The following is a 15,955-nucleotide window of genomic DNA, read 5'->3' on the forward strand; positions in this document are numbered from 1 at the left end:
GTGACCTGCCTGGTTATAAAGAGCTTTATCCTTTAAAAGATATATATTCACCCACAACTATCCAACCAACTTTTCATTGTAGGATATGTTTATAGGCCTTTTTCTACTTTTGACTGTCGCTCAGACCAGTGATGCCCAATTCCATTCTGCAAAATAGGTTAAGCATGTTTGTTTTTTCCTGCATAACATTTTTTGTTGAATGTTGTTTTTATATAACTCATGCCATAGTTGTATTTCGCATCTTGTTCTTTTGGTTATATGTTCGTTTTATGTTTATGTGATATGAATAACTCGGTAGAGTTTTTTTAATTAACCACACGTTTATGAACAATCAAATGGTTCTCGTAAACATTTATTGAGGGACATAAAACATGAGCAGCCTCTCTCCGAATTTAGCTGCAGTGGTGAGCAAGTGTTCCGAATCTCTACACAGTCACAAAGTTTTACAATATGCACCGTGTGTTATGTGTTTCTTCAATATAAAAGCCTCATATGAATCACACATTTGGGGTATATTATTATATTGTTCGATCTTTAATCTATTGTTGCTATTGTGCATGTTACAACAATGTTATACCCGTCAAAGTCTATACAATGCATCAAGATTGGATAAAAACTCTAAAGGAAAAAGGAATTCTTATTTTCCAAACTGTTTTATCTTAATAATTATTCAAATGGTCGACAAATTACATCGATAAAAAGTGCTTCGTGCACTGTGATCAACGTACCTCATGCTCCAATACGAGGGGATAATCAGTTTTCCATGCTTTTAGGACAACAAGGAAAAACGAAAACATTATAGGTGGTGAATCCTTCTTAATGATTGATCATATAATCTCATTCTTGTACATAAATAGCATTCAAAGGTCTGAGGTACACACACCCCTGACCTGTGACTGCTTGCGCATTAATCGAATGTAAAAATGTGTGGTAAACATAATCACGTGTTCAACCGTGGCCAATGAGAGTCAAAGAACCTCGGGATAAATAATTACCTGCCTTGATTGTTCTAGGGGTAAAATAAAAGTACACATACACTCCATATAATAATCTGATGCATGTAAAAGAGACCAGAGCATCGCCATGTCGACCACGTGTCCCATACGCAATTATTATGTGGATTCTTTGATAAACCATGAGAGCGAGGACGTGCTGGCGTCGCGGTTCTCAGAGCTTCCCCCCACCCGCTCGCGTCAGACGACAGTAGTACCAGAGTGCCCCGATTATCCCTCCTGCAGTTTTGCGCCGAAACCTTCTGTCTTTTCCTCCTCCTGGGGCCCAGTTCACTCCCAATCCTCAGTGGTCTACCACCCATACACCCACCAACCTCACGTTGGAATGGACTCGAGGTATGTTCGCTCATGGCTGGAGCCCATATCTGGAACAGTATCCTTTCCAGGCTACCCGGCTAACTGCAGACACTACGGACTCAAACCCGATGGTTTCCCTCAGCCCAGTACCGGAGACTGCATCACCTCCAACAGTCGCGGTTACCCAGACTATTTCTACAACACCTGCGTGGACATCCGAGACAAGGCCCAGCAGATAGTCCCTTCTCCAGAGTCGGAGGTTTTGGCTTCCGGGAAGCACAAAGACGAAAAGACAGAATTCGACCCAAGTAAGTGGAAGCCATGCCAGTCTACAAACGGTTATAGGATTCGTGTGTGTGTGAGGTGGCGGTGTTCGTCATCCATGGGGGTTTTGCTCGTTGTTGTTGTCCCGCTATAAAACGAAATGGTCGTCTCTTTTCTCTTCCCTTTGAACGAGAAGGGAACTGGAGGGGCTGTTAGATAGTATTAGACAGGACAAACGCCAATCCCCTTAAGGTTGTAAAATATGAATTAGCTATAAAACAGCTATACAATGGGGAAACTGGAAGCAAGCTTTTTATTGGCGAGATCAGAATCTCTAGTAAATTCCACTCCACTATCTTCTTACATGGCCAAAACGTGTGCCTAAAATAATGTTTTGTGCGTAAAAGCATATTTTATTTTACTTCTCGAGACATTTGATGTTGTTTCATTTATACACAAGAGGTGTGGCCTTATATAGGCTTTGTGTTATAGTGGATTATTATTATTTTATTATTTGTTATTATAGCCTTCGATTGAAATGCACATCCAGAAACCTGAAATCAACCAACAAGCTAATTCGGATGATCCATGTTTACAGAAACGTTTGCAGAAACCACCAAGAGTCACCATGGTTTTTATCTCCAGTATGATTATCATGGCTAATTTCATTTAATTCAATGTAAACCTATACTTGTTTATTTCCCCGTATTATTTAGTCAATAATGGCTGGTTTTTCACGTGATTATTCAACTTTCTGGTACAACCGAAACCGAGCAAATCACAAAACATAACTTTGCTCAAATACAGCCTATTCAGCAAGGACCAAAACCATTGATATGGAAGTTTCTTCATACCAGTAGTTATAAAAACATGACTACACCGAGCAAACGCACTACAATAAACACAGAACAGAATATTTTAGGCCACAACAGGATTACCAGGGTGAAATGCATCTAGCTGCCTCGGTTGTAGACCAGCCGAGACTTGAAGTTAAAGGCTTTTAAAATATTTTATGGGCCAATAAAGCAAACGTGTGCACTCACAATTTTATGACTCGGTCCTTTTCTAGCACTGTTGAAAATGAATCATGTCTATAAGAGAGATGATTGTTTATAATTATTAAGGAAAACATTGATGACACATTTGACAATGCACATGGATTATATTGAACCATAGACTTATTCCCCCCAGAAATGTATAAGAGTGTAGGCCTGCTCTGCGTCTGGTCTATTGTTTGTCGAAGTGTTCATGATAATGATTTGGGTTATACACTGGAAAAGGTAAGCAAAAGTGCTCAATGTATTAACTTTTTTCTGATTTATCATTTTACAGGCAACCCGGTGGCGAATTGGATACACGCTCGTTCAACGAGGAAGAAACGGTGTCCTTATACAAAATATCAGACTCTCGAACTCGAAAAAGAGTTTTTGTTCAATATGTACCTTACCAGGGACCGTCGATATGAGGTCGCTCGGGTTCTTAATTTGACCGAGAGACAGGTCAAAATTTGGTTCCAAAATCGGCGAATGAAGATGAAGAAAATGAATAAAGAGAAGACAGAAAGCAATGAGCAGTAACGTGCTGTATGGACAAATTGACTTGTACACGTTCAGAAAAATGTCACTCATGTTCTCTCCTCTCCATTGGTCTCTCCTCTTGAGAGCTACTGTTTTCCCTTTTGATCTGATATAATTGAGATCTATAGGCCTATTCTTGACAAAGTAGCACATTGCAAATTGGGGCCACGTCTCTCTGTGACAGTATGCAGCTTGTTTTGACTATTTATCCTTTATTACGGCTTCATAGTCAAGACAGGAATAGGACATTAGTAAAGAAATGTATAGGGTCACGTTGGATAACTGTGTATAACAAAACCTGTGTATTTTTGTAGATGTTGCATCTTTGGCCTATTCAAGTTTAAATTAATGTTTTGTACACGAAGTACATGGAACGTGTGTCTTGTGTTTCGTCTAGACCTATGTGGATATAGATTTTGTTGTAAGGTTTTTATATTATTTTCTCTCGACGCTACACGTTTACGTTATACTGCAGATTGTGCTCATCTTTCTATCCGAAATAATCTAATTTCCTGTCTTTGTTGGGTCATTATTAAAACGTTAAAACCTTACCTTTATCATAAATATTAACACTTGCAAAAATGACATTCTGAGATGGCTTGACAAGACAGTAGGGTACAAAAATATAATTCGCAGATGTTGTTGGGATATAAGTAATTCAACAATTCCAATAGGCTACAGTCTAGCATTAGATACGGACTACTCCTTATTGAAAGCAGATGTGTCTTTTAACTCATTATTCTTCCTTTTCTATTTCCTTTTATAAAGCACGTTTCCTGACCAGTTCCAGTCGCTGTGTTTTCTGAATTGTGAATGGTTCTGGGGGGAAAATAACGTGACATTTAAGGCCTTGTGTAAACGCATTGCATCGCGTTGTTTCCTTTATACGTGTTATCCAATCATAGTCATTTAAGATTATTGTAACTATTTCAAGGAAAAGCTTTAGCGTGTTATTCTGGCACTGAAACGTTTTCAGTCCGTAATCTGTCCAGGCCTGGCCATATTTCTAATTGGTGGTCATTTAACAAAACATGCCACACATAACTTGATTTTTGCGATTCAGGTATAACGGAGGTGGGCATTGAGAGTGCATTTCGTGTAACAATGTGGCATAGGCCTATCTCAATATAGGCCTATCCGTGCATAGTTTAAAACAACGTAGGCTAGTTTACAACGTGAGGTGTTTTATAGTTTTTACTTCGCCTTCTTGTAGCCTAGAGACTCCACTATTTCATAATACAAATGTAGTCTATATGAGTGTTAACACTCTGCACACACTGGTTGAATCAACGTTATTTCCACGGCATTTCAATAAAATTACGTCGAACCAACGTAGAATCGACTTTGAATTGATGTCTTTGCCCAGTGGGTTGTTTCCATAGCATAAATCGCGAATATAGGGCCTAGGCTACACATTGTTGACGTTACGAAATAATTTGTAATAGACTAATGCAATCTTTCGGTCACTGATTTGAGGCTATTGTGAGCCGAGCAGTGCGCTATATTATGTTGGTCTAGCTGAGTTGGTGCTCTATGTTGTATTTTAGATGGGTCATGCTGGCCATGTGTCGTGGGTATGTAACCCACAGCAAACGGTGATACAAGTGTTCCCCCTGTGTCATGGTGCTATTTTTGGACACCCTCTGGACGCCACACTAATTTGCCGCGTAATCCTTTGCATCTTTTAGCCGATCAGTTCATTTGAGGTGTGTGAAGTATCTTTTCTGGCGTTTATTTTCCTTTCTTGGTCGCTGGACTAAATTGGCTTTCCCCTTAAGTGTAAAAAACAATACTGACAGGACGCAGAGATTTTAGAGCCCAATATAGTTGAACATTTCCGTTGTGGTGCACAGAGAAATGTGGGGTTTTACGACCCTGCTTCGGGCAGCGCTGTTCGTCTTGAATGCAATCTAACAAAGCAAACCTAGCAGAACTGGCTAGACGTCTAGGCTAAATTACTTTATTGTTCTTATTTCAAGGTATGGTGTGCTGGTTTCAAAGGAGGCTTATTGCACTTGTTTTTGTTTGCTGCAAACGTGACTCCATCCTCCTTTATTTACCCACTTTGAATTGTGTGGCAGAAGGGGAAATAGGAACACATGAAAGGCCCCAAATTGAACTTCCTTTATTCCAAATCTATATGAACAAAAATATAAACGTAACATACAACAATTTCAAAGATTTTGCTGAGTTACAGTTCATATAAGGAAATTGACCAATTGAAATCCATAAATTAGGTCATAATCTATGGATGTCACATGACTGGGCAGGGGCACAGCCATGGGTGGGACCTGGGAGGGCATAGGCCCACCCACTTGGGAGCCAGGCCAAAGCCAATCAGAATGAGTTATTCCCCGCAAAAGGGCTTTATTACAGACATAAATACTCCTCAGAACCCCCCATCCCCCCCATCCCCAGGTGAAGAAGCAGGATGTGGAGACATACTGCCAAATTCTCTTATGGTAGAGAAATTAACATTTGATTCTCTAGCAACAGCTCTGGTGGGTATTCCTGCCATCAGCATGCTAATTGTGCGCTCCCTAAACACTTGCGACATCTATGGCATTGTGTTGTGTGACAAAACTGCACGTTTTAGAGTGGCCTTTTATTGTCCTCAGCACAAGGTGCACCTGTGTAACGATCATGCTATTTAATCAGCTTCTTGATATGCCACACCTGTCAGGTGGATGGATTATCTTGAAAAGGGATCAAATGCTCACTAACAGGGATGTAAACTGATTTGTGCACAAAATTGGAGAGAAATACACTTTTTGTGTGTATGGAAAATTGCTGGGATCTTTTATTTCAGCACATTGTAGCACAGTGCAACAATATTCTCTTGGAACACTGGCACTTCCCCTGTCGAATGGCAATCTCCATTACTCTAAAATAGCCTCGATTCAATCCAACCCATACCCATGTGTCTTTATGACTTTGTCTTAGGCTATATATGACTACTGTATACACGTCTGTTATTTCAAGTTTTTTACTATTGGGGCCATATGGCAAAAATGAGGAGGACCCCTGCGATTTATAGAGATTTTATTAGAGTTGTAACAGATATAGGTATCCTCATTGCTCATTATTAAACGGTTATTATTTCTACTTTCGCTATTAGGCTATAGTATTCTTATACTATATCCCTTACGAGGATTGACATTTTATCAAGCTAGCAGCACTAGCAGTAGGCCCAGTAGTGGCAGAAACATTCTATTCATATGATTCATAGTATGTATTTTAATTATTGGCTACTAATTAGGCCTATGGTTTAAAATCTATCGCCGATCCAATCTTCCACTATCACGATATACAATATGTGTAGGCCTAGCATATATCTCACGAAATAATAGCCTCTGATGGTTATGTGAAAGTACTGTAGGTCTAGAACAAGTCCAATTAGTGCAGTACAAATCACACAAAAAGGCCACTGGATGTCGCTGTTGACTAAGTATTTAACATTTTCGAGCCTATGTAGCCTGTTTACCTTTTGTATGGGAACCTTTGGGGGACTGGAGGGAGAAAATGTTCTTAAAGGCTGTTCTAGGGTTACTAGTCACAAATGTAGAGATGAACAACTCATGCGTAGAGCTGAACAACCAACAACGTCCGTTTTCTCCCAAACCTATTATTAATCGTCTGCATATAACTTTTACGGATAATAATTATCTTTCTTCTCTAGCCTACACTATAGGCAGTAGTATTTCTGTAATATGGCAATATTGTATTATTTTTTTTAAAGTATCGATATTCCAATTTATTTAGCCTATGTCTATCTACAACCATTTATTTTGTCAGTGGGTCTCTATCTCTGTCTTGGTGTTGTTATGAAGAACAATTATTTTAGTTATAACTGATCAATTATCTTTTACTGTTGTGTTAATCGATAGCCTATGTTTAGTGTTAAGTAGCATAAGGTAGGCTACATTTACTATGGGCTCAAAAGACCATCAGAACATGTAGGCCTAACTTAATGTCAAAATGTATAGTCTGTAATTGTGAAACATATTTTCATATTTTTATTATGTTTGCTCTAAGTAAAAGACCAAAAATTCAACCAAACACGTTTATTTCACTTTTATTTTCATTAATAATCATGTAAATCATGTACAATAATTAATCAATGTCATCAACGACTATTAAGCATTATACAATAATTAATCAATGTCATCAACGACTATTAAGCATTATACAATAATTAATCAATGTCATCAACGACTATTAAGCATTATACAATAATTAATCAATGTCATCAACGACTATTAAGCATTATACAATAATTAATCAATGTCATCAACGACTATTAAGCATTATACAATAATTAATCAATGTCATCAACGACTATTAAGCATTATACAATAATTAATCAATGTCATCAACGACTATTAAGCATTATACAATAATTAATCAATGTCATCAACGACTTATTAAGCATTATACAATAATTAATCAATGTCATCAACGACTATTAAGCATTATACAATAATTAATCAATGTCATCAACGACTTATTAAGCATTATACAATAATTAATCAATGTCATCAACGACTTATTAAGCATTATACAATAATTCTGGTAACATAAAAAAACATATCAAACCAAATATCTAGGCTGTATTATTAGCAAATACAATTTTGATGCATGTAAACATTTTCGATTAAAATATTTTAATTGAAATAGGCTAGGCTACAAAACATTTCACAACCACTGGGTGTGCGCGTACATGTGTACGCGAATGGAAATCATTGACGTAATGCATAAACCTTGCCTTCACAGAGTCAGGGGTCGAGGTTTTTGTCACTTTCTTAAGGGCAATAAACGGTAGGCCTATTAACTAGGGAGGAAGGTGTAGAACACTACTCTTTCAAATAGACAATGTGTATAAGACTAAACAAAATGATAGTTGACACAGTCTAAGCTACATAAAATATTCAAAATGTTATTGTATTTTAAAGCAAAACGCACAGTCCCTTCCCGCTTGCCTGTTTCATGGTTTAGACGTCCGAGTTCTCAATGAGAATGGGAGGGGGTTGAAGGTTGGTGGTGAGAGAGGAGGGGGTCGATGTCGTGAAAGGGGGGGGTAAAAACGAAACGCTAGTGACTGTGTGTCAGAGGGGCTAGCCGCTTTAGCATCAACCATGCACGACATAAGAAGCTGATTTGAAGCTCCAAAAGGAAAAAGACAATAAAAACCAAAGGACTTCCTTTGGTAATAGAGCAGTGTTTTAACAAGGGAGACGTGGATAAGGAAACAAGCTTTATTATCTTATTCCTTAAACCTGTCTCTATGATTTCGTGGTTTCGTTCGTTGTATGTGTGGGGTTTGGAACAAAACTAAGGCAATACTTGAAATTGTCGTAAACTAAGTTCTTCCACTGTAACATTGTAAACTGTAACATGAGCTCCTATTTCGTGAACCCTCTCTTTTCCAAGTGCAAAGGCAGTGAAAGGTTGGAACCAACTTACTACGACTGCAGGTTCCCTCAAGGCGTCACCCGGAGACACACGCTGGTGTACGGTGCGGGAGCGGCGGCGACGGGATTTCAGCACCCGCCCCATCACGTCCAAGCCTTCTTTCACCATAGGACGCCGGCGATCTCCACACCAGGCTACCAGCAGAATCAATGCGCCTTGGCTTGTCATGGAGATGGCACTACATTGTATGGATACGAAGCGCTTCCAAAACAAACGCTTTATGGTACCCAACAAGAGGCACGCGTGGCGCTATACCCATACTGTAAATCGTCAAATGGCACTAACCTCGGAGAAGGACAAGGGGACCTAAATCAAAACCAGTTTCCTAGTCTCATGTTTCCATGGATGAGACCGCACGGTTAGTAGGCTACTTGTTTACATGTGCATTAGTGCAATTATATAGGCTGTAACATTATAAGAGTAGGCTACAGTTAGGCTTCTTGTGTGGTTATTTTGTTGTAGTTTCATGGCATGTAGCCTACATCCGGTAACATATGATAACGTTTTCGGAGCTTCACTTATCATTCAGTAGAACTTCGTCACTTCGTCAACCGTGGCACAATGATTCGCTCTCATCAGATCTTAGCTACTTTGATTACAGGCGTATACATACCAGTATATCTGCGTCAGTGCTGTGCCATTAATGGCGGCTCAGTTGATCGCTAGTAGATGAGAAAATAAGCAGAGATTAATAACAACGGTAAAAACGAATTCAGTTCACCAGAAGCACTTGGCATGGCGTTTATCTTCACACACATCCGGACAGCTATCCAAGGGTAGACGGTATGTATAGTCACACACACACACACACACACACACACACACACACACACACACACACACACACACACACACACACACACACACACACACACACACACACACACACACACACACAATCTCAAACAATTTATCTTATATTTCAAAAACAATAGTGAACCAAACACAGTCTTGCAACAATTCCTGCTTAATTGTATGTTCTATTTCCATTATATAGCCCCCGGAAGACGGAGTGGCCGACAGACCTACAGTCGATACCAAACACTGGAGTTGGAGAAGGAATTTCTATTCAACCCTTACCTCACCCGTAAACGTCGGATCGAGGTGTCTCACGCTTTAGGGCTGACGGAGCGGCAGGTGAAGATTTGGTTCCAAAACCGACGGATGAAGTGGAAAAAGGAGAACATCAAGGACCAATTTCCGTGTCAAAGAGTAGAGACAGAGAACGAGGGTAATGGTGATGGTGATGGTGAAGGAGAGGGCGATGATGAAGGCAATGATGATGGTGAAAGAGAAGAGGGAGACAAAAAGGAAATGGGAGTGGAAGAGGAGGCGAAAGAGTGATTTTTATTGCTCTTTCTTTTTATGGTTATATGGCTTAAAAGTTGAAAGATGGTCCCGGGAGAAGGAGATCACATTTTCTCACAACCGTTTTACTGAGTCAACAAGATGAGAGAAAAATAACTGTTCTGGATTACAGCAAATGGCTCCCTCTATGAGGATTATAACTACTAATAATGTTTAACTTATACAGTCTCCAAACGCTGCAAAGGTTCTCATAACATAAAGACCTGAAGCACATGCAAATCATATTGTTACGTATATGTCCATATCACAGAATGCACAAGAGGATAGGATGTCTGGAAATGTTTAAATGTTCCATAAATGTTGTCATTCGAGGAGAAGGGTTCATTATTAATACAAATTGTTTGTACTTTGTTTTCCTCGAGTATTTTTTATGTGGGTTTGTGTGTGTGCATTAGGATGATCGGAGTTTTATTTTATTCATAACTGCCAATTCTAAAGGTGGGGGGGAAAGGGTGGCAGTTGGCCCAGTGGTTAAGATCGTTCGGCCAGTAAGGGATATTTCATGTTGTTGTGTCTCAAATTTCAATCTATACGCCTATTATTTTCACAAATATTGGCCTACTATTGTGTATTGTAATGTAGCCTATATTTTGTAAACATTGTGTGCGCTGTCTGTTCTTTTGATCGGAAATTCGACATATGTAGAATATTTCTTGATTCTTGACCTAATTCTGGAAAATGTAAGATTCTAGAAGGCAGCAATAAGTTATTTTTATGTGATTATTAGCCTATATTCGTTTTAAATAGACCGGGAACTCTTTACTACCTAAGTAGATCTAGATGCACTTAGAGGTGATGGTAAAATTTACCAAGAAAACGGTTTTGTCATTAGCAATGTGGATCTATACATTCTCACTGAAGGGACAAGCCAGTGCAATGGTAGGCCTGTAACACATTATATTGCATTTGATTGCACGATACTTATGGTGTTACTTGTGGCGGTATAGTAGGACCTATATTGATCTTCCAAACAAATGTCTCTGCGCCATACTACCTAGTCAGCTAAAGAACGGTGTAACAACAATTGGTGTCCCAACAACTTAAACTGCCTTAAGTAATGCACATTTATTTAACAAATATGTTATAATTGAACAAAGAATTGTACTTCAGCGTTTAAATATCATTAGCCTACAATATTGTGCTGATGCAATAGACTCTTTTTTATTGCACTGAATATGACCTCTGTATGTCTTCGTATTTCTTGTTGTACAAATCAGCTTGATTTCTTATGTTAAAGTTAAAGGAGGGTATGTTGGTTGCGAGTCCACACACACCTGATTGGCATGAACATGTTCAAATAAATGGAAAAAAATCTGAATTTCCCTTCCTCATTCTTAATACAATTTCGCAATTTCTCTGAACTGCAATATACCAACACACACACACACACACACACACACTAGGTAGACAATCTAAACATCTAATTATGGCTGTTTTGTAATTTTATGATGTTTACATAATAACATCAATGAATTCTAAGAACATTTCATCACAATATCTTACACCCAAACAAAATGACATTATAGAAAATATTTTTTATCATGACTTGTTTTCAGTCAGACCAATGGATGACGGAATGGATACGCCTGTATTGATAGTGGTTCATAAACATTTTTAGTTTTGAGACACAAACGCTTGCAACGTAGTTTATATTTGATAAAGGGAAATATCCCAGCCCAATATCATGGCTATAAAGAGTTATTTTACCAATAAGCAGAGTGGTTTTATGATGTAGAAGATCCCCCTTACCTAAACTATTTCGTAGGCCTACACTTCGAGTGCACGTAATTATGCGATATCCATTTGAGTACTTCATTTATTATATTTATTTTACCTTTATTTAACTAGTCAAGTCAGTTAAGAACAAATTCTTATTTACTATGACGGCCTACCCCGGCCAAACCTTCCCCTAACCTGGACGACCCTGGAACAATTGTGCCAACCTATGGGACTCCCGATCATGGCCTGTTGTGAACCAGGGTCTGTAGTGACGCCTCTAGTGACGCCTGTAGTGACGCCTGTAGTGCCTTAGACCGCTGCGCCACTCATACTTCCAAGCTACCTTATAGGTGCCCAAAATACAGTATAAGTGATTGTACATGTTAGTGTGTGTGTGTGCGCGCGCGCGCGCGCGTGTGTGCGCGCGTGTGCGCGTGTGTGTGCCGGAGGCAGTTATATTCTTGTTTGAGACCCGCCTATACCACAAGTTACTGACATCCACATTCAACCGCATTGGCGACCTTACTGTATGTTCACAGGACATTTCAAATACCCTCTACCCTTGGGTAGCTGTCTGGATATATGGGAAGATAAACGCCATGCTATGTTTTGTTGGTACATTTTCAACATAGCCTATTATGGACGTCAAAAGTATGTATACTCTACCTCTTCAACACATACTGTATGTGCACCACTATACGGCATAGAGGTATAAAATCACTAAATAGCTTAGTTATATTTGATCAATTATCTCAATTAAGTCGAGTAGTATATTATGTATATTATGCTATTTGGCCTACAAGACGAGATAAATTGTATTGTTGCCAAGTCAGTTGTTACACACTATTTTAGTACTGTTTGACGTTCTTTTTCTAGTTGTTGTTTGCCCAGTAACAAAAATGCAATCCAATATGTATTTTTTTTATGGAAAGAGAAACAGGTGTGTAGGCTTCTATGTGCATCTTTAATCTCTTGTCGTCAATACGTTATTATGCAACGATTAGAGTATGCTACAGTGCCTTCAGTATTCACACCCTTGACTTTTTCCACATTTCGTTATGTCACAGCCTGAATTTAAAATGGATGAAATATAATTGTTTTACTGGCCTACACACAATACCCCATCATGTCAAAGTGGAATTATGTTTTCGAAATTTTTACAAATGAATTAAAAATAAAAAGTTTAAATATCATGAGTCAATAAGTTCTCATACTAAGCCTAAATGAGTTCAGGAGTAAAACATTTCTTAACAAGTCACATAATAAGTTGTATGGACTCACTCGGTGTGCAATACACGTGTTTACATGATTTTTTAATGACTACCTCATCTCAGTACCCAACACATACAATTATCTGTTAGGTCCCTCAGTTGAGTAGTGATTTTCAAACTCAGATTTAACCACAAACACCAGGGAGGCTTTCCAATGATTCGCAAACAAGGGCATCTAGTGGTCAATGTGTATAAATAAAATAAATACAGGCATTGAATATCCCTTTGAGCATGGTGAAGTTATTGCACTTGGTTTATTAATACAGGCGTTCTTCCGAACTCAGTTGCCAGGGGAAGGAAACCGCTCAGGGATTTCACCAGGAGGCCAATGGTGACTTTAAAAAAGTTGAGTTTAAGGGCTGTGACAGGAGAAAACTGAGAATGGATCAACAAAATTGTAGTTACTCCACGATACTAACCTAACTGACAGAGTGAAAAGAAGAATACAAATATTCCAAAACATCCATCATATTTGCAGCAAGGCACTAAAGTAATACTGCATAAAATTGGGCAAAGTAATACATTTTTTATCTTGAATAAAAAACATTATGTTTAGGGCAAATCCAATACAACACATTACTGAGTATCACTTTACATATTTTCAAGAATAGTGGTGGCTGCATCATGTTATGGGTATGCTTGTAATTATTAAGGACGGGGAAGTTTTTCCAGTTAAAAAAACAGAATGGAGCAATCCCGAATAAAATTGTAGAGAAAAACCTGGTTCAGTCTGCTTTCCACCAGACACTGGGAGATTAATTCACCTTTCAACAGGAAAATAACCTAAAACACAAGGCCAAATCTACACTGGAGTTGCTGACCAAGAAGATAGTGAAAATTCTTGAATTACAGTTTTTACTTAATTATACTGGAATTTTTTAAATATTTATTTTACCTTTATTTAACTAGGCAAGTCTGTTAAGAACAAATTCATATTTTCAATGACGGCCTAGGAACAGTGGGTTAACTGCCTTGTTCAGGGGCAGAACAACAGATTTTTACCTTGTCAGCTCTAATCTATGGCAAGGCCTGGAAATGGTTGTCTAGCAATGATCAACAACCAATTTGACAGAGATTGAAGAATGTTGAAAAGAATAATGAGCAAATGTTATACAATCCAGGTGTGGAAAGCTGGTAGACACTTAATCAAAAAGACTCACAGCTATAATCACTGCCAAATGTGCTTCTACAAATGATTGAATCAGGGGTGGGAATACTTATATAATGAGATATTTCTGTTTTTCATGTTCAATACATTTGTGACAAAAACATGTTTTCAATTTGTCATTATGGGGTATTGTGTGTGGATGGTTGAGAATTGTATTTATTTAATCCATTTCGAATTCAAGCTGTAACACAACAAAATGTCGAATAAGTCAAGAGGTATGCGTACTTTCTGAAGGCACTGTACAAGATGTTTGCGATGTGTTACTCTTAGGTTACTTAAATTCAATCAAATCATAGAGTAGGCGATGTTAGAAATCACATGCACATTGGCCTATTGCAGTCTGCAGGTTACAGGAAATAATACGTTTTCATATTTAAATGTCAAGTCCTTTAAGTCCTATCGGTCTTGTCTAACATTTTCCCGAAACCTTTCAGGGACTTGTTATTTTATGGAGGCTAACCCTTAAAATAAGTTGACCAAATATATTCGTAACCAGCGCAGTGTGGCAATTGGAATATGGTGCACATCCTATGCATATTTAACACCACACAGGCCTAGCCTAGACTCAATATATTATTTTAAACCATCTCTTGGAATTAAATAAAAAATGCCACATATAGCCTGCATTAGGTATACGTAACACGACTACAAACAACTAAAGAACAGCTTGTACAATGAGAAATCTATGTTAAATATATCCCGAGTGGCGCAGCGGTCTAAGCCACTGCATTTCAGTGCTAGAGGCGTCACTACAGACCCTGGTTCGATTGCATGCAGTATCACAACCGGCCGTGATTGAGAGTCGCATAGGGCAGCGCACAATTGTCCCAGTGTCGTTAGGTTTTGGCCACGGTAGGCCTTCATTGTAAATAATAATTTATTCTTAACTGACTTGTCTAGTTAAATCAAGGTAAAATTAAAAAAAATATCCTTAACATGTACATTTACCGAATAAAACTCACCTTGTCAATCAATGCCGCCACAGTCAGATGTTCAGATGCCTTCTTACCTACACTGGGGCCCCCTAGTAAAACTCTCTTGACTTGAATGTCTCCGGCTAGATTTAGCCTATTCTATATGCTGTTTACTGCCGAAATTCCGGAAGTTTTCTGTAGCGTGACAATTGTCTGTGAGCATTGTCTACCCGTCTCCCTTTGTACTTTATATTGTCATGAAGGGAGACCACTTCCGTAATAAGGTCGTAACCACCTGTTAACTTTATGGACGGCAAATAAACTCGACAGTGTTTCTGTGTTCTGACACACTATAGCCCTCAAGCTCAACTTTGGACCCCGAAGCCAGTTCCACTGCATTTTTTTCATTGTCCCCCTCTAATCACGGAACGATTTAGACCTGGGATACCAGGTGTTTGAAATGAATAATCAGGTAGAACAGAAAACCAGCAGGCTCCGGACCTCATAGGGTAAGAGTTGAATACCCCTGCACTAGTATACTGGTGCTTTCAGTGTAGGCCTCCACAAACAATACGATTGTCTGGTTTTCTCTTCTTTGACCAGTTGTTTTTAAAGAGGAAAACCTAATACACAGCCATATGAACAATTAAGTCTCATATTTGTTCTTTAAAAACTTTGTTTATTAGATAGCCCAACTTTAATGTATTTTACCGACTTATTTAAAGTGTACTGTGTATAGGCTACATATTCAATTGCTAGAAATCTTAAAAGGAAATGTAGTAGGCTTACACGCTACAATGTAAAGAATTCATAGAATTGAAAAATAAATCGAGGCTCAACTCTCTAGGTATAGACTATCCATTATTGTGTTAAGTATTGTGTTAAGTGTAAA

The 15,955-nt window shown here is 38.5% G+C and overlaps 2 protein-coding genes across 3 annotated transcripts; both read left to right on the plus strand.

Moving 5' to 3' along the window:
* The first annotated feature begins 1,014 nt into the window (after positions 1 to 1,014).
* Positions 1,015 to 3,936, plus strand: LOC112255502 (homeobox protein Hox-C9a). Its single transcript, XM_024428482.2, has 2 exons — positions 1,015 to 1,618; positions 2,907 to 3,936. Exons 1-2 carry the CDS (start codon positions 1,084 to 1,086, stop codon positions 3,149 to 3,151), a joined length of 780 nt encoding a protein of 259 aa, XP_024284250.1. The 5' UTR covers positions 1,015 to 1,083; the 3' UTR covers positions 3,152 to 3,936.
* A 4,310-nt stretch (positions 3,937 to 8,246) lies between these two features.
* On the plus strand, positions 8,247 to 11,309 carry LOC112254680 (homeobox protein Hox-C8a). Of its 2 annotated transcripts, none has more exons than XM_024427427.2 (2): positions 8,247 to 8,981; positions 9,621 to 11,309. In XM_024427427.2, the coding sequence occupies exons 1-2, from the start codon at positions 8,546 to 8,548 to the stop codon at positions 9,965 to 9,967; spliced, it is 783 nt and encodes a 260-aa protein (XP_024283195.1). In that variant the 5' UTR covers positions 8,247 to 8,545; the 3' UTR covers positions 9,968 to 11,309. The 2 variants fall into 2 exon arrangements, 1 of the variants encoding a protein (XP_024283195.1); XR_002954181.2 differs by having other exon boundaries at positions 8,846 to 9,406; positions 9,621 to 9,758.
* Positions 11,310 to 15,955: the final 4,646 nt, after the last annotated feature.

The sequence above is a fragment of the Oncorhynchus tshawytscha genome, linkage group LG07, assembly GCF_018296145.1.
Source record: "Oncorhynchus tshawytscha isolate Ot180627B linkage group LG07, Otsh_v2.0, whole genome shotgun sequence".
Lineage (NCBI taxonomy): Eukaryota > Metazoa > Chordata > Actinopteri > Salmoniformes > Salmonidae > Oncorhynchus > Oncorhynchus tshawytscha.